The sequence below is a fragment of the Panulirus ornatus genome, chromosome 9, assembly GCF_036320965.1.
Source record: "Panulirus ornatus isolate Po-2019 chromosome 9, ASM3632096v1, whole genome shotgun sequence".
Classification (NCBI taxonomy): domain Eukaryota; kingdom Metazoa; phylum Arthropoda; class Malacostraca; order Decapoda; family Palinuridae; genus Panulirus; species Panulirus ornatus.
The window spans coordinates 6,584,607-6,607,461 of record NC_092232.1 but is presented as its reverse complement, the minus strand read 5'-3'; the positions used below and the strand labels follow the sequence as shown (position 1 = coordinate 6,607,461).

The window sequence follows — 22,855 nt, the reverse complement described above, 5'->3', positions numbered from 1 at the left end:
CTGGGGTCGACGTGCTGTCAGTGGATTGAACCAGGGCATGTGAAGCATCTGGGGTAAACCATGGAAAGGTCTGTATGGCCTGGATGTGGAAAGGGAGCTGTGGTTTCGGTGCATTACACACGATGGCTAGAGACTGAGTGTGAACGAATGTGGCCTTTTTTGTCTGTTCCTGGCACTACCTCGCTGAAAGGAGGGGAATGCTGTTTCATGTGTGGTAGGGTGGCGACGGGAATGGATGAAGGCAGCAAGTATGAATATGTACATGTGTGTATATGTGTATGTCTGTGTATGTATATGTATGTATACAGTGAAATGTATATGTATGTATATGTGCGTGTTTGGGCCTTTATGTATGAACATGTGTATGTGGGTGGCTTGGGCCATTCCTTGTCTATTTTCCTTGCACAACCTCGCTAACGCTGGAGTCGGCAGTTAAGTATAATGATAGACATGCGATTGTCTACATCTCTTCGTTTATATCAACTGACTGTTATATTTCTCTCTTGTGTCTCCCCGATGATGTGATTATTACATGAAAGTGCACTTGGGAACTTATCATGTTTCATTTTCCCCGTGGACTCATATGAATATCTTGATGAGGCGCAAAATTGTGAACCTCTCCATTATATATATATATATATATATATATATATATATATATGTGGTTTCAGAAGTGGTAGAGGATGTGTGGATCAGGTGTTTGCTTTGAAGAATGTATGTGAGAAATACTTAGAAAAGCAAATGGATTTGTATGTAGCATTTATGGATCTGGAGAAGGCATATGATAGAGTTGATAGAGATGCTCTGTGGAAGGTATTAAGAATATATGGTGTGGGAGGAAAGTTGTTAGAAGCAGTGAAAAGTTTTTATCGAGGATGTAAGGCATGTGTACGTGTAGGAAGAGAGGAAAGTGATTGGTTCTCAGTGAATGTAGGTTTGCGGCAGGGGTGTGTGATGTCTCCATGGTTGTTTAATTTGTTTATGGATGGGGTTGTTAGGGAGGTAAATGCAAGAGTTTTGGAAAGAGGGGCAAGTATGAAGTATGTTGGGGATGAGAGAGCTTGGGAAGTGAGTCAGTTGTTGTTCGCTGATGATACAGCGCTGGTGGCTGATTCATGTGAGAAACTGCAGAAGCTGGTGACTGAGTTTGGTAAAGTGTGTGGAAGAAGAAAGTTAAGAGTAAATGTGAATTAGAGCAAGGTTATTAGGTACAGTAGGGTTGAGGGTCAAGTCAATTGGGAGGTGAGTTTGAATGGAGAAAAACTGGAGGAAGTGAAGTGTTTTAGATATCTGGGAGTGGATCTGGCAGCGGATGGAACCATGGAAGCGGAAGTGGATCATAGGGTGGGGGAGGGGGCGAAAATTCTGGGGGCCTTGAAGAATGTGTGGAAGTCGAGAACATTATCTCGGAAAGCAAAAATGGGTATGTTTGAAGGAATAGTGGTTCCAGCAATGTTGTATGGTTGCGAGGCGTGGGCTATGGATAGAGTTGTGCGCAGGAGGATGGATGTGCTGGAAATGAGATGTTTGAGGACAATGTGTGGTGTGAGGTGGTTTGATCGAGTGAGTAATGTAAGGGTAAGAGAGATGTGTGGAAATAAAAAGAGCGTGGTTGAGAGAGCAGAAGAGGGTGTTTTGAAGTGGTTTGGGCACATGGAGAGAATGAGTGAGGAAAGATTGACCAAGAGGATATATGTGTCGGAGGTGGAGGGAACAAGGAGAAGAGGGAGACCAAATTGGAGGTGGAAAGATGGAGTGAAAAAGATTTTGTGTGATCGGGGCCTGAACATGCAGGAGGGTGAAAGGAGGGCAAGGAATAGAGTGAATTGGAGCGATATGGTATACCGGGGTTGACGTGCTGTCAGTGGATTGAATCAAGGCATGTGAAGCGTCTGGGGTAAACCATGGAAAGCTGTGTAGGTATGTATATTTGCGTGTGTGGACGTATGTATATACATGTGTATGGGGGGGGTTGGGCCATTTCTTTCGTCTGTTTCCTTGCGCTACCTCGCAAACGCGGGAGACAGCGACAAAGTATAATATAATAATAAATATATATATATATATATATATATATATATATATATATATATATATATATATATATATTTTTCTTTTCTTTCAAACTATTCGCCATTTCCCGCATTAGCGAGGTAGCGTTAAGAACAGAGGACTGGGCCTTTGAGGGAATACCCTCACCTGGCCGAATTCTCTGTTCCTTCTTTTGAAAAAAAAAAAAAAAAAAAAAAAACGAGAGGGGAGGATTTCCAGCCCCCGCTCCCTCCCCTTTTAGTCGCCTTCTACGACACGCAGGGAATACGTGGGAAGTATTCTTTCTCCCCTATCCCCAGGGGATATATATATATATATATATATATATATATATATATATATATATATATATATATATATATATACATATATATATATATATCGAGGTAGCTCAAGGAAACAGACGAAAGAAATGGCCCAACCCACCCCCATACACATGTATGTACATACACGTCCACACACACAAATATACATACCTATACATCTCAATGTACACATATATATACACACACAGACATATACATATATACACATGTACATAATTCATACTGTCTGCCTTTATTTATTCCCATCGCCACCTCGCCACACATGGAATAACATCCCCTCCCCCCTCATGTGTGCGAGGTAGCACTAGGAAAAGACAACAAAGGCCCCATTCGTTCACACTCAGTCTCTAGCTGTCATGTAATAATGCCCAAAACCACAGCTCCCTTTCCACATCCAGGCCCCACACAACTTTCCATGCTTTACCCCAGACGCTTCACATGCCCTGATTCAATCCATTGACAGCACGTCGACCCCGGTATACCACATCGATCCAATTCACTCTATTCCTTGTCCGCCTTTCACCCTCCTGCATGTTCAGGCCCCGATCACTCAAAATCTTTTTCACTCCATCTTTCCACCTCCAATTTGGTCTCCCACTTCTCCTCGTTCCCTCCACCTCTGAAACATATATCCTCTTGGTCAATCTTTCCTCACTCATTCTCTCCATGTGCCCAAACCATTTCAAAACACCCTCTTCTGCTCTCTCAACCACACTCTGGTGGCTCACTTCTGCTTCCATGATTCCATCCACTGCCAAATCCACTCCCAGATATCTAAAACACTTCACTTCCTCCAGTTTTTCTCCATTCAAACTTACCTCCCAATTGCCTTGTCCCTCAGCCCTACTGAACCTAATATATATTTGCTTTATTTATTTATTATACTTTGTCATTGTCTCTTGCGTTATTGAGGTAGTGCAAGGAAACAGACGAAAGAACGGCCCAACCCACCCACATACACATTTATATACATAAATGCCCACACACGCACATGTGCATACTGATACATTTCGGTTTGTGGCAAGGATGCGTGATGTCTCCATGGTTGTTTAATTTGTTTATGGATGTGGTTGTTAGGGAGGTGAATGCAAGAATTTTGGAGAGAGGGGCAAGTATGCAGTTTGTTGTAGATGAGAGGGCTTGGGAAGTGAGTCAGTTGCTGTTCGCTGATGATACAGTGCTGGTGGCTGATTCGGGTAAGAAATTGCAGAAGTTGGTGACTGAGTTTGGTAAAGTGTGTGAAAGAAGAAAGGATGCGTGATGTCTCCATGGTTGTTTAGTTTGTTTATGGATGTGGTTGTTAGGGAGGTGAATGCAAGAACTTTGGAGAGAGGGGCAAGTATGCAGTCTGTTGTAGATGAGAGGGCTTGGGAAATGAGTCAGCTGTTGTTTGCTGATGATACAGTGCAGGTGGCTGATTCGGGTAAGAAACTGCAGAAGTTGGTGACTGAGTTTGGTAAAGTGTGTGAAAGAAGAAAGCTGAGAGTAAATGTGAATCAGAGCAAGGTTATTAGGTTCAGTAGGGTTAAGGGACAAGTAAATTGGGAGGTGAGTTTGAATGGAGAAAAACTGGAGGAAGTGAAGTGTTTTAGATATCTGGGAGTGGATTTGGCAGCGGATGGAAGCAGAAGTGAGTCACAGGGTGGGGGAGGGGGTGAAGGTTCTGGGAGTGTTGAAGAATGTGTGGAAGGCAAGAACGTTATCTCGGAGAGCAAAAATGGGTATGTTTGAAGGAATAGTGGTTCCAACAATGTTATATGGTTGTGAGGCATGGGCAATAGATAAGGTTGTGCAGAGGAGGGTGGATGTATTGGAAATGAGATGTTTGAGGACAATATGTGGTGTGAGGTGGTTTGATCAAGTAAGTAATAAAAGGATAAGAGAGATGTGTGGTAATAAAAAGAGTGTGGTTGAAAGAGCAGAACAGGTTGTATTGAAATGGTTTGGTCGCATGGAGAGAATGAGTGAGGAACGATTGACAAAGAGGATATAAGTGTCAGGGGTGGAGGGAATGAGGAGAAGTCGGAGACCAAATTGGAGGTGGAGGGATGAAGTGAAAAAGATTTTGAGCGATCGGGGACTGAACATACAGGAGGGTGTAAGGTGTGGAAGGAATACAGTGAATTGGAATGATGTGGTATACTGGGGTCGACGTGCTTTCACTGGATTGAACCAGGGCCTGTGAAACATCTGGGGTAAACCATGGAAAGTTTTGTAGGGCCTGGATGTGGAAAGGGAGCTGTGGTTTTGGTGCATTACACATGACAGCTAAAGACTGAGTGTGAATGAATGTGGCCTTTTGTCTTTTCCTTGCGTTACCTCATGGGGGGATGAGGGATGCTATTTCATGTGTGGCGGGGTGGTGACAGGAATGAATAAAGGCAGCAAGTATGAATATATACATGTTTATATATGTATACATCTTTGTATGTATATATATGTATACGTTGAGATGTATAGGTATGTATATGTGCATGTGTGGACATGTATGTATTTACATGTGTATGTGGGTTGGTTGGGCCATTCTTTCGTCTGTTTCCTTGTGTGTGTATATGAGTGGATGTGCCATTCTTCGTCTGTTTTCTAGCGCAAACTTGCTGACGCGGAGAAACAGTGATTAAGTATACTAAATAGATACTGTAAAAGATCTTCAAATGATTTACATTTATGTTACTACTGTACAATTGTTTGCTATAATTGACTGTATTCAGGTATCACGTGATGTAGATGCACGCCAGCAAGAATTAACACATCAAGTTCACCGTGAAATCTTGATGCGATGTTTAGAGGGTGTTAAAACTCTTTCGCCTATCCTTATCTGCTCTATGAAAATCTTCATCCAGATCTTCCACCAGGGTGGCAAGGGTATTGAGGAGGCTGCTGAGAACAGAAATTACTTGGCAGGTAAGTTTTTGATTTCTTATTCTTTCAATAGATATGCCAGAAGTTGTTGCTTTTTGTCCCTTTTTTGAGAGATGATCGAAAGGCATAGGTAGAACTCTGCTTACACCTCTTGTTGTAATTGTAGGAAAAAATATATTTTCATTATCCAGCACAAGAATTTTTGGTGCTTAAGCATTTGCTTTCAGTTTTGAAAATTTTCATTTTATTTCATGCTTGTTTACCATTTCCCGCATTAGCAAGGTAGTGCCAGATCAGATGAAGAAATGGCTTCATTCACTTATACACAACCAGGTCCCACAGACCTTAATGTGATTTACCTGAGCCACTTCACATGCCCCAGTTCAATCCATAACAGCATGTTGACCCCTGCATACCACATCGCTCCAATTCGCTCTATCCCGTGCATGCTCTACACCCTCTTTCATATTCAGGCCTAAGCACCCAAAACCTTGTTCACTCCATTCCTTCCATCTCCAGTTTGGTTCCCCCATCTCCTTGTCCCCTCCACTTCTGACACATGCATCATCTTTGTCAACCTCTCCTCACTCATTCTGTCCAATTGTCCAAACCATTTTAGCATATCCCCTTCAATAAATTAAAGCAATAAGTTTCAAGCAAAATTTACTGTTCATACACATAAATGTTATTTAGAAGAAACTATTTTACATTACTGTGGTAATGAAAATACACATTTCCAGGCTCTATGAGTTGGGGTATATTGGGTTACTTGCAGAAATTTAGGTAGATGTTTTTGGTTTGATAGGAAAATTCAGATATGTGACTTGCTTATTGGAGGTATATGGGATTGATAGTGACCATAAGACCTTATCTGAAATGCCATGTTTTAAATAAAAAGATTGTACTGTTATCATACGTAGATACAGGCAAGACTGATATGTAAAATTTCTTAGAAAGATACTGGCATAATAGAACTAGGAAAGAACCTAGTTTTGTTTAAAAAGGACGTTAAAGCTAAAGAGAGTCATAAGACATGGTAAGATTAATTGAAAATGAGGACTGATCCCTTTTGTTAATTAATGACATGTATTGTTGATATAAAAGATAATAATTTATCATGTGAGAAACTGCAGAAGCTGGTGACTGAGTTTGGTAAAGTGTGTGAAAGAAGAAAGTTAAGAGTAAATGTGAATAAGAGCAAGGTAATTAGGTACAGTAGGGTTGAGGGTCAAGTCAATTGGGAGGTAAGTTTGAATGGAGAAAAACTGGAGGAAGTAAAGTGTTTTAGATATCTGGGAGTGGATCTGGCAGTGGATGGAACCATGGAAGCAGAAGTGGATCATAGGGTGGGGGAGGGGGCGAAAATCCTGGGAGCCTTGAAGAATGTGTGGAAGTCGAGAACATTATCTAGGAAAGCAAAAATTTGTATGTTTGAAGGAATAGTGGTTCCAACAATGTTGTATGGTTGCGAGGCATGGGCTATGGATAGAGTTGTGCGCAGGAGGATGGATGTCCTGGAAATGAGATGTTTGAGGACAATGTGTGGTGTGAGGTGGTTTGATCGAGTAAGTAACGTAAGGGTAAGAGAGATGTGTGGAAATAAAAAGAGCGTGGTTGAGAGAGCAGAAGAGGGTGTTTTGAAATGGTTTGGGCACATGGAGAGAATGAGTGAGGAAAGATTGACCAAGAGGATATATGTGTCAGAGGTGGAGGGAACGAGGAGAAGTGGGAGACCAAATTGGAGGTGGAAAGATGGAGTGAAAAAGATTTTGTGTGATCGGGGCCTGAACATGCAGGAGGGTGAAAGGCGGGCAAGGAATAGAGTGAATTGGATCGATGTGGTATACCGGGGTTGACGTGCTGTCAGTGGATTGAATCAGGGCATGTGAAGCGTCTGGGGTAAACCATGGAAAGCTGTGTAGGTATGTATATTTGCGTGTGTGGACGTATGTATATGCATGTGTATGGGGGTGGGTTGGGCCTTTTCTTTCATCTGCTTCCTTGCGCTACCTCGCAAACGCGGGAGACAGCGACAAAGCAAAAAAAAAAAAAAAAAAAAAATTATCGAGTTAGATGATGAAAATAGTCAACCTAGCCAGGATGCTGTTTGATCCACAAATGATTCATCGCAGTGTGTTTGTTGGTAAGGTATGCTGAGAGCAGCTTACTTCTTCTTGGCCAATGAGGTTTCACTTCTTCAAGAAAACAGTTTTTTTGCATACTGTTTCACCAAGTGAATTTCTATTTTGGCTTAAGAACAATATTTTGTGTATTCAACTTTAATTATATCGTAAGTGATTTATATAAAGATTTATTTTAGTTATTTTTCATAGGGAGGATGACGGATGAGATCAATGAAATCATTCGTGTGTTACAACTCACCACATATGATGAAGAAGAATGGGATGCTGACAACTTGACAGTCATGAAGAAGGCTCTCAATGCCATTGATGGCAAAGCTCAGGCTGCGCATGACTGGCTTCAGGTAAGCAGATTAATAACTCTAAATGTTTATATTTTAATAGCAAAAGTTGACTTGATACTCTCTTCATAAACTGTTGTATCAGGTAACCTCAACTTATTGAGCTTATAAAATAATTTAGGTAGGTTTTTGCATGGAAATATAATATTCTTGTTTATGTAGGTGTAGAAAAATGAGTATGTATCTTCAAAGAGAAATTTTTGTCTATATTCAGTGGAAGTATCCTAAATGGAACTTAATGCGGTGCATTACGTACTTGTGCCCAAGAACCCAAGTTTATGGGACTCCTGCAGCACCCAGGAAACTAGCCATATTGACTGGCTGAGAATAAAGATCTTAATAGGGTGAAGGCAGAGCACATTAGGGATAGGTCTTTGGTGTCTTCAGATTGGAAATTGAATCTCAGTTCCTGACCATGACACATTCATGAACTGACAAATGTTGGGCACATAGGTTCGAATCATGTTTGCAGCAGCAGATCCACAGTCAACCCAGCTGTTCATCCTTCTTAGGGATTTGTCGATAAAATGGGCACTTAGTTTAGAGAGGAGCAGTGTGGCTTCAGAAGTGGTAGAGGATGTGTGGATCAGGTGTTTGCCTTGAAGAATGTGTGTGAGAAATATGTAGAAAAACAGATGGGTTTGTATGTGGCATTTATGGATCTGGAGAAGGCATATGATAGTGTTGATAGAGATGCTTTGTTGAAGGTATTAAGAGTATATGATGTGGGAGGTGAACTGCTGAAGCAGTGGAAAGTTTTTATCAAGGATGTAAGGCATGTGTACGAGTAGGTAGTGGGGAGTGACTGGTTTCCCATGAAGGTCGATCTGTGGCAGGGGTGTGTGATGTCTCCATGGTTGTTTAATTTGTTTATGGATGGGGTAGTTAGGGAGGTAAATGCAAAAGTTTTAGAGAGAGGGGCAAGTGTGCAGTCTGCTTGGGATGAGAGTGCCTGGGAAGAGAGTCAGTTGCTGTTTGCCGATGATACAGCACTGGTGGCTGATTCAAGTGAGAAACTGCAGAAGTTGGTGATTGGGTTTGGAAAAGTGTGTAAAAGGAGAAAGTTGAGAGTAAATGTGAATATGAGCAAGGTTATTAGGTTCAGCAGGGTTGAGTAACAAATTAATTGGGATGTAAGTTTGAATGGAGGAGGTTAAGTGTTTTAGATATCTGGGAATGGATTTAGCAGCGAATGGAACCATGGAAGCAGAAGCGAGTCACAGGGTGGGGTCAGGGGCGAAGGTTCTGGGAACAGTGAAGAATGTGTGGAAAGAGAGAACGTTACCTTAAAGAGCAAAAATGGTTATATTTGAAGGAATAGTAGTTCCAACAGTGTTATATGGTTGCAGGGCATGGGGTATAGATAAGGTTGTACAGAGGAGGTTGGAAGTGTTGGAAATGAGATGTTTGAGGACAGTATGTGGTGTGAGATACTGTATGATCGAGTATGTAATGAAAGGGTGAGAGAGATGTGTGGAAATAAAAAGAGTGTGGACGAAAGAGCAGAAGAGGGTGTGTTGAAATGGGTTGGACATATGGAGAGAATGAGTTAGGAAAGGTTGACAAAGAGGATATATGTGCCAGAGGTGGAGGGAACAAGGAGAAGTGGGAGACCAAATTGGAGGTATAAGGATGGAACGAAAAAGATTTTGGGCTATCAGGGCCTGAACATACAGGAGGGTGAGAGGCATGCAAGGAATAGAGTGAAGTAGAACGGTGTGGTATACCGGGGTCGACATGCTGTCAGTGGACTGAACCAGGGCATGCGAAGGGTGTGTGGGGCCTAGATAGGGAGACTGCATAGACTGCATACTTGCCCCTCTTTCCAAAACTCTTGCATTCACCTCCCTAACAACACCATCCATAAACAAATTAAACAACCATGGAGACATCACACACCCCTGCCGCAAACCTACATTCACTGAGAACCAATCACTTTCCTCTCTTCCTACACGTACACATGCCTTACATCCTCGATAAAAACTTTTCACTGCTTCTAACAACTTGCCTCCCACACCATATATTCTTAATACCTTCCACAGTGCATCTCTATCATATGCCTTCTCCTGATTCATAAATGCTACATACAAATCCATTTGCTTTTCTAAGTATTTCTCACATACATTCTTCAAAACAAACACCTGATCCACACATCCTCTACCACTTCTGAAACCACACTGCTCTTCCCCAATCTGATGCTCTGTACATGCCATCACCCTCTCAATCAATACCCTCCCATATAATTTACCAGGAATACTCAACAAACTTATACCTCTGTAATTTGAGCACTCACTCTTATCCCCTTTGCCTTTGTACAATGGCACTATGTAAGCATTCCGCCAATCCTCAGGCACCTCACATGAATCATACGTACATTAAATAACCTTACCAACCAGTCAACAATACAGTCACCCCCTTTTTTAATAAATTCCACTGCAATACCATCCAAACCGGCTTTCATCTTCCGCAAAGCTTTAACTACCTCTTCTCTGTTTACCAAATCATTTTCCCTAACCCTCTCACTTTGCACACCACCTCGACCAAAACACCCTATATCTGCCACTCTATCATCAGACACATTCAACAAACCTTCAAAATACTCATTCCATCTCCTTCTCACATCACCACTACTTGTTATCACCTCCCCATTACCCCCCTTCACTGAAGTTCCCATTTGCTCCCTTGTCTTACGCACTTTATTTACCTCCTTCCAAAATATCTTTTTATTCTCCCTAAAATTTAATGATACTCTCTCACCCCAACTCTCATTTGCCCTCTTTTTCACCTCTTGCACCTTTCTCTTGACTTCCTGCCTCTTTCTTTTATACATCTCCCACTCATTTGCATTTTTTCCCTGCAGAAATCGTCCAAGTGTCTCTCTCTTCTCTTTCACTAATAATCGTACTTCTTCATCCCACCACTCACTACCCTTTCTAATCAACCCACCTCCCACACTTCTCATGCCACAAGCATCTTTTGCGCAAGCCATTACTGCTTCCCTAAATACATCCCATTCCTCCCCCACTCCCCTTCCCTCCTTTGTTCTCACCTTTTTCCATTCTGTACTCAGTCTCTCCTGGTACTTCCTCACACAAGTCTCCTTCACAAACTCACTTATTCTCACCACTCTCCACACCCCAACGTTCTCTCTTCTTTTCTGAAAACTCCTACAAATCTTCACCTTCATGATAGTGATATGCATATATATATATATATATATATGTATATATACATGTTATTTTTTTTAATTCTATTTTACTTAATCACCATTTCCCATATCAGTGAGGTAGGGCCAGGAAACAGACAATGGTCCACTCTTCATCTGTTGCCTGGTGCTACCTAGCTGATGTGGGAAATGGCGATTAAGTATAATGAAATGAAAAAAGCTATGTATATACATGTGTTTATATTAGTTATTATTATTATTATTATTATTATTTTTTTTTTTTTTTTTTTTTATACTTTGTCGCTGTCTCCCGCGTTTGCGAGGTAGCGCAAGGAAACAGACGAAAGAAATGGCCCAACCCCCCCCATACACATGTACATACACATGTCCACACACGGAAATATACATACCTACACAGCTTTCCATGGTTTACCCCGGACGCTTCACATGCCTTGATTCAATCCACTGACAGCACGTCAACCCCTGTATACCACATCGCTCCAATTCACTCTATTCCTTGCCCTCCTTTCACCCTCCTGCATGTTCAGGCCCCGATCACACAAAATCCTTTTCACTCCATCTTTCCACCTCCAATTTGGTCTCCCTCTTCTCCTCGTTCCCTCCACCTCCGACACATATATCCTCTTGGTCAATCTTTCCTCACTCATTCTCTCCATGTGCCCAAACCATTTCAAAACACCCTCTTCTGCTCTCTCAACCACGCTCTTTTTATTTCCACACATCTCTCTTACCCTTACGTTACTTACTCGATCAAACCACCTCACACCACACATTGTCCTCAAACATCTCATTTCCAGCACATCCATCCTCCTGCGCACAACTCTATCCATAGCCCACGCCTCGCAACCATACAACATTGTTGGAACTACTATTCCTTCAAACATACCCATTTTTGCTTTCCGGGATAATGTTCTCGACTTCCACACATTTTTCAAGGCTCCCAAAATTTTCGCCCCCTCCCCCACCCTATGATCCACTTCCGCTTCCATGGTTCCATCCGCTGACAGATTATTATTATTATTATTATTATTATTTTTTTTTTTTTTTTTTTTTTTTTTTTTTCCCCCCAAAAGAGGGAACAGAGAAGGGGCCCAGGTGAGGATATTCCCTCAAGGGCCCAGTCCTCTGTTCTCAACGCTACCTCGCTAATGCGGGAAATGGCGAATAGTATGAAAGAAAAGAAAGATTATTGTTATTATTATTATCATCATGGCTGAGTTTGGTAAAGTGTGTGAAAGAAGAAAGCTGAGAGTAAATATGTAGGGTTGAGGGACAAGTCAGTTGGGAGGTAAGTTTGAATGGAGAAAAACGGGAGGAAGTGAAGTGTTTTAGGTATCTGGGAGTGGATTTGACAGCGGATGGAACCATAGAAGTGGAAGTGAATCACAGGGTGGGGGAGGGGGCGAAAGTTCTGGGAGCGTTGAGAAATGTGTGGAAGGCAAGAACATTATCTCGGAAAGCAAAAATGGGTGTGTTTGAAGGAATAGTGGTTCCAACAATGTTATATGGTTGCGAGGCGTGGGCTATAGATAGGGTTGTGCGAAGGAGGGTGGATATGTTGGAAATGAGATGTTTGAGGACAATATGTGGTGTGAGGTGGTTTGATCGAGTAAGTAATGAAAGGGCTAGACAGATGTGTGGTAATAAAAAGAGTGTGGTTGAGAGAGCAGAAGAAGAGGGTGTTTTGAAATGGTTTGGCCACATGTAGAGATTGAGTGAGGAAAGATTGACAAAGAGGATATATGTGTCAAGAGGTGGAGGGAACGAGGAGAAGTGTGAAACCAAATTGTAGGTGGAAAGATGGGGTGAAAAAGATTTTGAGCGATCGGGGCCAGAACATGCAGGAGGGTGAAAGGTGCAAGGAATAGAGTGAATTGGAACGATGTTGTATACCGGGCTCGACGTGCTGTCAGTGGATTGAACCAGGGCATGTGAAGTGTCTGGGGTAAACCATGGAAAGTTTTGTGGGGTATGTATATGTTGAAATGTATAGGTATGTATATGTGCGTGTGTGGACATGTATGTATATACATGTGTATGTGGGTGGGTTGGGCCATTCTTTTGTCTGTTTCCTTGCACTACGTCGCTGATGCGGGAGACAAGGACAAAGTATAATAAGAATAAATATAATTATCGTTGCTATTATTATTTAACTTGATTGCCATTTCCCGTGTCAGCAAGGTAGCGCCAGGTGAGAGATGAAGAATGGCCCATCCACTCATATACACACATATATAGATAAATGCCCATACACTCACATATACATATGTATAGATATCAACATATACACTCTTATGGCTCAAAAATTTCCCATGTTTTATAGGGTTGGCAGACAAGTGATAACAGTCAGCCTGCCTCAGCTAGCAACCAGCTTGTTTCGCCATAAGTTTGCAGTAATAGTCATTAAGAGGAAAAAGAACATAGATAAGTGGAAAAAGATGAAGGCAGAGTGGAAAAGAAATACTGATGCTGTGGATATCAGCTTCCTGCATACCTTATATGAATAAAACAGAATAAAGATTTTAAGATTAGGGATTTGAAAGTAAAAGAAAAACATAAAAGCAGCCTTAAGAATATATGCCAAATGCTAATGAACCAGTACAAGTTGATGTTCAGCATGAAAAACAGAAATAATGACTGATCATATGTTTGATGAATATGTTGAGCATGCTTTACAGACACTGAAATCACAGAAAGGTACATAACAGAAGCAGCTGATCTACTCAGACTATCAGTTTGTTTCTCTGACTTACTTCTAGTCCTCACATGTATCTCTCCTATCTTTGTTTTTACACAGACTAAACATTTCTATTAATTTTCTACTTATTCTGTCTCTCCATGTGTTTTTGACACCTTTACTGATATCTCATGTTGCAAACTCACATCTTCAATTTTTCTGTGTGGCTTCCCTCTAGTCCTGTATCTTTTCTCTCTCTTGTTGGCTTAGAAATTTTGTCTTTCCAAATTCTGTCTTTAATTGTATCTTTGTCACCTAAACATTGGCATGTTTATTGATATCTCATGGTAATGCATATTAAAACTGTCTTCTGGTTTTCTTTTTCTCCATTTGTCTACTTGAGTACTAGAGGAAATCATTTTTGCAAATTATAATTCTTTGTTGTGTACGGCTGAAAACTTTTCATGTGCATTCCTGCTAACCTCATTTGTAAAAGCATTTTTGTGAAAATATGTTAATGCTGTAAATGAAATGATCTGCTATATATTCTGTTAGAGAAGTTATGTATATGAATCCACAATCCACACTTTTGTACAGACATTGATTCACATTTTGCATTTTGTTAGAATTTTATATATATATGCTTTATGAACCCATTATAAGAATTAATTGAAGATTTCCGTTTCAACAGGACCCAACTGCTTTACGTGGTGGCATTGGAGAAAAGTCCCTTCGTCAAATTCTGTCACAAGCTGGGAAGGTGGCAGATAGATCATTACCACCAGATCGTGATGCCATAAGGAAGCTCTCAGGAGATATTTCATCAATGACTGATGCATTGTGTGAGCTAAGACAGGATGGCAAAGGAGCCACACCACAGGTCTGTTCCTGATATTGATTTGCTGTATGTTACATTTGACTTGAAGTTTTGTGCTACTGAGTCTAAGAAGAATGAATGTATAGATGGTATACGTAAACAGGAACAATATGATTGTGGTAGTAAATGGTATGTAAAAAGTTTTATCCTTTAAGAAATAGAATTAGAATGAAATCACATGGAATTATGTATATATTCTGGTATTTCTTTTAACTTGAAACATTTACTGTTGCCATTACAGTGGAGAGTTTTGAACTTTCACCTATGATCATGATTTGATAACTTATTAAGATTTCATATTTCATATGCTCATCCTAATAACTTGTAATATTATGTAACTTTTGATTTACAGGGTCAGAGCTTGGCAAGAAGCATTGGTGAAAAGCTGAATGAATTGAGTGGAGCTATCTCCCGAGCAGTGAGCAATGTAGAGAGAAGTGGTGTACAGCAGCCTGCCCACACAGTTGCTGGACGACTGGAACAGGCACAACGCTGGCTCAACAACCCTTCTCTGGATGACAAAGGGCTCGGGCAACAGGCTATTGCCCTAATTGTGGAGGAGGGTAAAAAGGTAAAGTTCCTTTGATATGTTGTTTGTAGAAATAACCATATTGCACAGCTTTTCAAGCAGTTGATTACTAGCTGTACAGGAAAAGTATGATTTCAAGCAGTGGCAGTATCGTAACCAATGAGATAGGAGGTGCTGCTACTGTGGAAAGTAAAGAAGCTTAGAATTGGAAAAAGTTATTAAGTTTCAGCACCTCTAAGGGATACTCTAGTTTACTAGAGTATCCAAGTCTCACCCCACCTTCTCGCAGTTATCTTGTTATTACACCCCTTAGGGGTGGAATTCAAGGGGTAAACATTGCCCAATTACATCAGGGCAATACTTTTAAGTTTGGACAAACACCTGAGGTGTGCTGTCACTTTTTGTTTTTTGATAGCCTCACTGCCTCTGGAAACACTGAACTGGAGTTGCCTTCTGTCAGTGACCTGTTATGTGTGAGGCACAAAAGGCTAAGTAGTGGCACTTGAGTTTACAAGTTATGCTAAGGGTTAAAATAGACGAGTAACTGAGGGCAATGGTGCTGAATGTGAATGGGATGACTGGTGAGAGTAAAAGGAGGGAGACTGAAGACATTTAAAAGTTTTAGCATGGATGTGCTAAGGATTGGGGAAACTCATATCCTTGGGCAGGGTGTGTGGAGTGAAAGTGGAAATGATGAATGCAAGTTATGGGAGGGCATGGAAGGAGGTGTGGTAATATCACCAAGAGTGTGGGAGGGTGTTACAGAGCATGGATGGAATGGATCAAGAATAGTATGGGTGAGAGGAAAGATTGGGATTGTGAACTATGCATGGGTATATGCACCTTTGAATATGATGACTGTATGAGGAAAGGATGAAATGAAGCTTTTCTGGAGAAATTTGAGTGACTGTATAAGCAGTTTTGAGAATGAGAGAAATGTGGTCACATTGGGTAATATGAGTGCAAAAGTGGGATGTGATGAAATTGGTGAGATAGTTGGTAAATGAGGAGTGCCTGGAGTAAATGATAAATGGTAATTATCTGGTGGATATTTGTGCTGAGAGGGCTTTATTCCATGCAAACACTTTTTTTCAGCACAAGATGATCCACAGATATACATGGATGTGGAATGTTGGAAGAGAAGAGCAAAAGGCTTTGATTGACTATGTGCCAGTGGATGAAAGATTCAGAAGGGCTGTGCTAGATGCTAGAGTCATGAGAGGATTCTTAGGAAACTATGAATGACCATTTTGTGGTTCTTGTGGGGATGAGGATCAGGGAGAAATGGAGTTATTGTGTAAGGAAGAATGGAGAGGTAAAATTGTTGGCAAGTGAGAAGATGAATCAGAAAAAATGCAGGGAGTTGTGTGAAAGGAAGGTAAGCGAAAGCTTAGATGGAAGTGCAGTGAATGTAGGAATGCAGTCATGTGTGAATGAGGTGTTAAAATGTTTAGGGAAATATCATTAAAGGTTGTAGAATCAGTAGTTGGATACAAGATTGTTAGATACAGGAATAAAAAGGGCAGTGCATAGTGGACAAGAGATTAGAAATGCTGTGGAAGAGAAGAAAAAGGCATATGGTAGATTGCTCAATAGGAATGTACCAGTGGAAGTTCAGCAAAGGAGGAGGGAAGAATACAAAATGTGTAAGTGGAATGCTAAGAAGTTGAAAGAGGAAAGCAGAGTTGGTGAAGATTTTGGAAGTTAAGTGGAAAGCTTTGGGATAATAAGACACTATACTGGAAGGAGGTGAAAAAGAAAAGAGGTGGCTTTAAGAGTGGATATGTTGATGTGAGAAGTAAGGATGGGAGTCACTGAATCAAATCGAGGAAGCGAAAAGAAGATGGAAAGAGTATTTTGAAGAACTGATGAATGTAGGAGAAGGGGAGGCAGCAGTTGTTACATGCATTGGTATGGAGGATGGAAGGAAGAGGATACTAGTGCAAGGTCCTATAGCAAATAGGCAGTAGGAAGAGCAATAATGAGGCTGAAGGTAGGAAAGTCACCTGGAGTGGATGGGATTACAGCTGAAATATGGAGGAGAAAGTACGAAAACAGAAGGTTGTGCCTGAGGATTGGGTGAAAGCTATTATCGTTCCTTTATTCAAAAGAAAAGGTGCTAAGGATGTATGTAGCAGTTATACGGGAATAAGTCTGTTGAGTATACCAGGAAAAGCGTATGCAAGAATGTCAGTTGACAGAGTGATGGAAGGGACTGAAAACAGAATAAGTGAAGAGCATGGGAGTTTTAGGAAAGGTAGGGGATGTGTAAATCAGACTTTTGTAGGAGAGATGACCATGGAAATGTATTTAGCCAAAGGTAAGAAGTTTTATGCAGCTTTTATGGATCTGGAGAAAGCATATGACAGTCGAGTGGAATGCTTTGTGGGATGTGTTTAGGATATATGTTATAGGAGGACAACTGTTGGATGGTGTAAAAGCCTTCTATAAAGGAGCAAATGCATGTGCAAGAGTGGATAGAGAGCCGAGTGAAAGTTTTGGGATACATGTAGGTGTGAGGTAGGGCTGTGTGATGTCACTGTGGCTTTTTTTAGCTATATATATAGACAGAGTGATAAGAGAGATGAATGCAAAACTATGGAAAATGGATGCAGAGAAGGAGTGTGGCGATGAGATATGATGGCTAGTGGCAAACCTGTTTGTAGATGATACTGTGTTGTCAGCTGAGATTGAAGAGGAGATGCAGAAGGTTATAAGTGTGATTTATGATGTGGGTAAGCATAGGCAATTGAAGGTAAATGCAAGTAAAAGTAAATTTTTCTGTGGATATGGAGGGAAAAAGACCAGAAGTGAGAGAGTTGAGTATCTAGGAGCTGTCTTGGGTTAGTTTGGTGATATGGAAGGAGAGATAAGGGAGAGAGTAGTACAAGGTAGAAGAGTCACTGGGTCCCTTAATAGAGTAATGAAGGGTATAGGTGTAAGTATAGGATTGATGAGTGGATTAAGGGACTGCATAGTCCTCCCAGCTCTGACCTGTGCAGTCAAAACATGGACATGGATTGAGTCACAAAGGTCAAGAATCCAGGCTGTGGAAATGAACTATATGAGAAGAGCATGTGGTGTGACAAGATGAAGAAAGAAATGAAAGGGTGTATGAGAGATGTGGCATGGCAGGGAATGTAAAGGGAGTGGATTGTGGAGTGGTAGAATGGGTGAAACATAATACTTTGAGGTGTTTGGGCATGTGGAACGAATGCAAGGCTGGGAGTGTACAAGGAGAGTTTATGTACAATTAAAGGTGTTGATGCGAGTGGAAGATTACCTGTGACATGGGCAAATAGGGTGGAGGAATACTGGAGGGAGAGAAATAGTGGAAGAATGCATATAATGGTGAATGCGAGGGAGGCATGTAAGGACAGGGATATGTAGAGACTTTTCCTGATGCCACCCTTTGATGGGAGTTCCAGGAGAGAACAGGCATCAGAGATATAGATCAAGCAAATTGTCTTACTTGCTTTCTCTTTATGTAGTTCTCTGGCAAGCCATCTCTCTACCCTAATGTAGAGATCTCGGGTGTTTTCTTGTAACAGTCATAGTTAAGATCATGCAAAATTGTAAGTGGGTTGGCTCTGTCTTGAGGATAGCTTGAAAAACCTTCTTTTTCCAAAAGTTTGATACATAGCTGCACAGGAGAGATGTTTTTTAGTATCTGAACAAAATTTTGGTATGATAAATCTTTTATTGATGAGCCCAGTCTTACCTCAGCTTTCACTTGTGGTATTCCATTTGGGACATTTTACAATAATTTCGTAAACAGATATTCTTTGCTTAATTTTGAGTATTTGGAAAAGACTTTTACCATGATAATACTGGAATGAAAATGTGACTGCCCATTTTCTCCACTTGTGCTTTTAAGAAAAGTATGCCTTTTTCAAAGAATTCAGTTAGTATAAAAAAGAAGTTGAGTTTGCTTATATTACTTTCTAGTAACATGAACATGAAACATGTTGTTATCACAGTTATGGAATATGTTGTCATAATGAATATAAATCAGTAAAGCAATATTTGTATAAGTAGTTTTAAAAGTCTTTTGCAAAAGATATGTAAAATGAAAACAGAAAAAGTTGCTAGACTTACAGCACTGAAAATTGGTAGGATCAAATAGCTTGTTGCTAAGATGGAAATATGTTTCTTACTTTATTAATTTATGTACATTATAGTTTTGGAAATGAGAAGACTACGAAAATTTTGATTACTTGCATTTTAAGGAAAATGCCATTTTCATATCTTTTAAAGTCTCCTCTGAATTTATTTTTTACTCATCACAACAGGTAGCATCAGGACTAACAGGACCAGCACAAACAGGAATCTTGGCTCTTTGTGAGGAAGTTGATAGTCTTTCTCAGCAACTGTCTGAAATGTGTAGACGTGGTCAAGGTGACACTCCACAGGCCCAGGAAGTTGCTAGGTAATCATTGATTTATTATACTGTTATGTATCCACTGAATTTTCTAATAATTACTTGTACTGCTATTTTCACCAAAATGACTACAGTTTGGGAACCATAGAACCAAGCAGTTATTATGTGACATGATAGCTTATTGAATTAATTATATCTTAGACCTTAGATTTTGGTTTCCCAGAATTTGATTTATGTAAGTTGTGAATAATATTACTGCTGTATTATACTGGTAAATGCTCACTTCAAGTTACACATTAGATTTGACTTAACAAAATTGATGAAAATGATTTCAGTGGATTGTCACACTTACTAGAATAGTAGCAGATGTGTAGTGATCATGTAGACCAACACCACAAAAGTCACAGAGGTTGTGCACTGACTTACCTTTCTTTAAAAATTTCTGCATAGGTGTACTTCACCTTTTTTTCATACCACAAGCACCACTACTCACATGACTAGATCCTGAATCCTTGCTGGCTGCCACTTCAAGGGCAATTACACAGAAATAACAAGGGAGTACAATATACGGTGTGAGGAGAGTTAAGTAAGTAATGATGGGGTTACAGAGAGGTGTGATGATAAGAAGAATATAGTTGAGAGAGCTGAAATGGTTTGGACATACAGAAAGAATGAGTGACGAGGGTATTCTTATACCAAAGGATAGGTCCATTTCCTTGAGAGGTATAATTAATGGAGTGTCATTTTATTATATTTTTTTATTATACTTTGTCGCTGTCTCCCGCGTTTGCGAGGTAGCGCAAGGAAACAGACGAAAGAAATGGCCCAACCCCCTCCATACACATGTATATACATACGTCCACACACGCAAATATACATACCTACACAGCTTTCCATGGTTTACCCCAGACGCTTCACATGCCCTGCTTCAATCCACTGACAGCACGTCAACCCCGGTATACCACATCGCTCCAATTCACTCTATTCCTTGCCCTCCTTTCACCCTCCTGCATGTTCAGGCCCCGATCACACAAAATCTTTTTCACTCCATCTTTCCACCTCCAATTTGGTCTCCCTCTTCTCCTTGTTCCCTCCACCTCCGACACATATATCCTCTTGGTCAATCTTTCCTCACTCATCCTCTCCATGTGCCCAAACCACTTCAAAACACCCTCTTCTGCTCTCTCAACCACGCTCTTTTTATTTCCACACATCTCTCTTACCCTTACGTTACTCACTCGATCAAACCACCTCACACCACACATTGTCCTCAAACATCTCATTTCCAGCACATCCATCCTCCTGCGCACAACTCTATCCATAGCCCACGCCTCGCAACCATACAGCATTGTTGGAACCACTATTCCTTCAAACATACCCATTTTTGCTTTCCGAGATAATGTTCTCGACTTCCACACATTCTTCAAGGCCCCCAGGATTTTCGCCCCCTCCCCCACCCTATGATCCACTTCCGCTTCCATGGTTCCATCCGCTGCCAGATCCACTCCCAGATATCTAAAACACTTCACTTCCTCCAGTTTTTCGCCATTCAAACTCACCTCCCAATTGACTTGACCCTCAACCCTACTGTACCTAATAACCTTGCTCTTATTCACATTTACTCTTAACTTTCTTCTTCCACGCACTTTTCCAAACTCAGTCACCAGCTTCTGCAGTTTCTCACATGAATCAGCCACCAGCGCTGTATCATCAGCGAACAACAACTGACTCACTTCCCAAGCTCTCTCATCCCCAACAGACTTCATACTTGCCCCTCTTTCCAAAACTCTTGCATTTACCTCCCTAACAACCCAATCCATAAACAAATTAAACAACCATGGAGACATCACACACCCCTGCCACAAACCTACATTCACTGAGAAACAATCACTTTCCTCTCTTCCTACACGTACACATGCCTTACATCCTCGATAAAAACTTTTCACTGCTTCTAACAACTTTCCTCCCACACCATATATTCTTAATACCTTCCACAGAGCATTTATGTGTTTTAATCTTCCCAAACAAGCTAAGACTCTTCACCTGAGATGGAAAATCATGTGAATATTATGCATTAGTGATATGTGAACAGGTCATTGGTTTGAGGTCCAGAGTGAGCAGCAACCAAGCATTTGTCCTTAAAGTTTTTGATTTTATTAGATACATCTTTTTTGACCCAAGTGTGAATGGACTTTGGCCTGCTTGTAAGGAAATACTGGGGCCATATCACAAATGATTGTATTGGTCTATTTTGTATTGGAAAGCTGAAATGTTAATTTGTACTATGCTTACACAGATTGCTTCTTCCTTTAGATTATCTTAACTGATTTTGATTTTGTGTTCCAGAGCCCTCTCATCTAAACTGCAAGAGCTAAAGGATAAGATTCAGACTGCTGTTGTAGACCGGGTGGTAGAGGACTTTGTCGACATTACCACACCCCTCAAACAGTTTACAGATGCTGTTCTTGCACTAGAAGGTAAGCAGTATTGCTGGTTGATTATATGAAATTATATCAACTACTTAGTAAAAGTTGTTATGTACTGGTATATTCTTAATAGAAAGATTTGGGATATGAAGAGAGAATGGTTTCTTGTGATTTTGCAGCTGTACCTGGTAGGCAGTAATTTTTATTATACTCCCATGCACAGAGAAAGATTTGTGAGTACTTAATTGACAGCTTCTGATAAGTTGAGGACAATTCATAGCTAATCCACTCTTTCTTTGCACTCGCTTGATGTTTTACTGTATTTTCTTTTTCATGTGGTTACATCCAGATACTTCCCACGCATTCCTCACGTGTTGTAGAAGGTGACTAAAGGGGACGGGAGTGGGGGGCTAGAAACCCTCCCCTCCTTGTATTTTAACTTTCTAAAAGGGGAAACAGAAGAAGGAGTCATGCTGGGAATGCTCATCCTCCTCAAAGGCTCAGATTGGGGTGTCTAAATGTGTGTGGATGTAACCAAGATGAGAAAAAGGAGATAGGTAGTATGTTTGAGGAAAGGAACCTGGATGTTTTGGCTCTGAGTGAAACGAAGCTCAAGGATAAAGGGGAAGAGTGGTTTGAGAATGTCTTGGGAGTAAAGTCAGGGGTCAGTGAGAGGACAAGAGCAAGGGAAGGCATAACACTACTCCTGAAACAGGAGTGGTGGGAGTATGTGATAGAGTGTAAGAAAGTAAACTCTAGATTGATATGGATAAAACTGAAAGTTGATGGAGAGAGATGGGTGATTATTGGTGCATATGCACTTGGGCATGAGAAGAAAGATCATCAGAGGCAACTGTTTTGGGAGCAGCTGAGTGAGTGTGTTAGTAGTTTTGATGCACGAGACCAGGTTTTAATGATGGGTGATTTGAATGCAAAGGTGAGTAATGTGGCAGTTGAGGGAATAATCGGTGTACATGGGGTGTTCAGTGTTGTAGATGGAAATGGTGAAGAGCTTGTAGATTATGTGCTGAAAAAGGACTGGTGATTGGAAATACC

At 40.8% G+C, this 22,855-nt stretch overlaps 1 protein-coding gene across 1 annotated transcript in view; it reads left to right on the top strand.

The window, feature by feature from the left end:
* Vinc (vinculin) overlaps window positions 1-22,855 on the top strand; it is a 319,106-nt gene that overhangs the window by 163,206 nt on the left and 133,045 nt on the right. Inside the window, exons 5-10 of the mRNA XM_071664595.1 lie at window positions 5,090-5,282; window positions 7,574-7,725; window positions 14,278-14,466; window positions 14,816-15,034; window positions 19,285-19,421; window positions 21,720-21,850. Coding sequence (XP_071520696.1) covers window positions 5,090-5,282; window positions 7,574-7,725; window positions 14,278-14,466; window positions 14,816-15,034; window positions 19,285-19,421; window positions 21,720-21,850 — 1,021 coding nt within the window. The remainder of the gene's footprint in view (window positions 1-5,089; window positions 5,283-7,573; window positions 7,726-14,277; window positions 14,467-14,815; window positions 15,035-19,284; window positions 19,422-21,719; window positions 21,851-22,855) is intronic.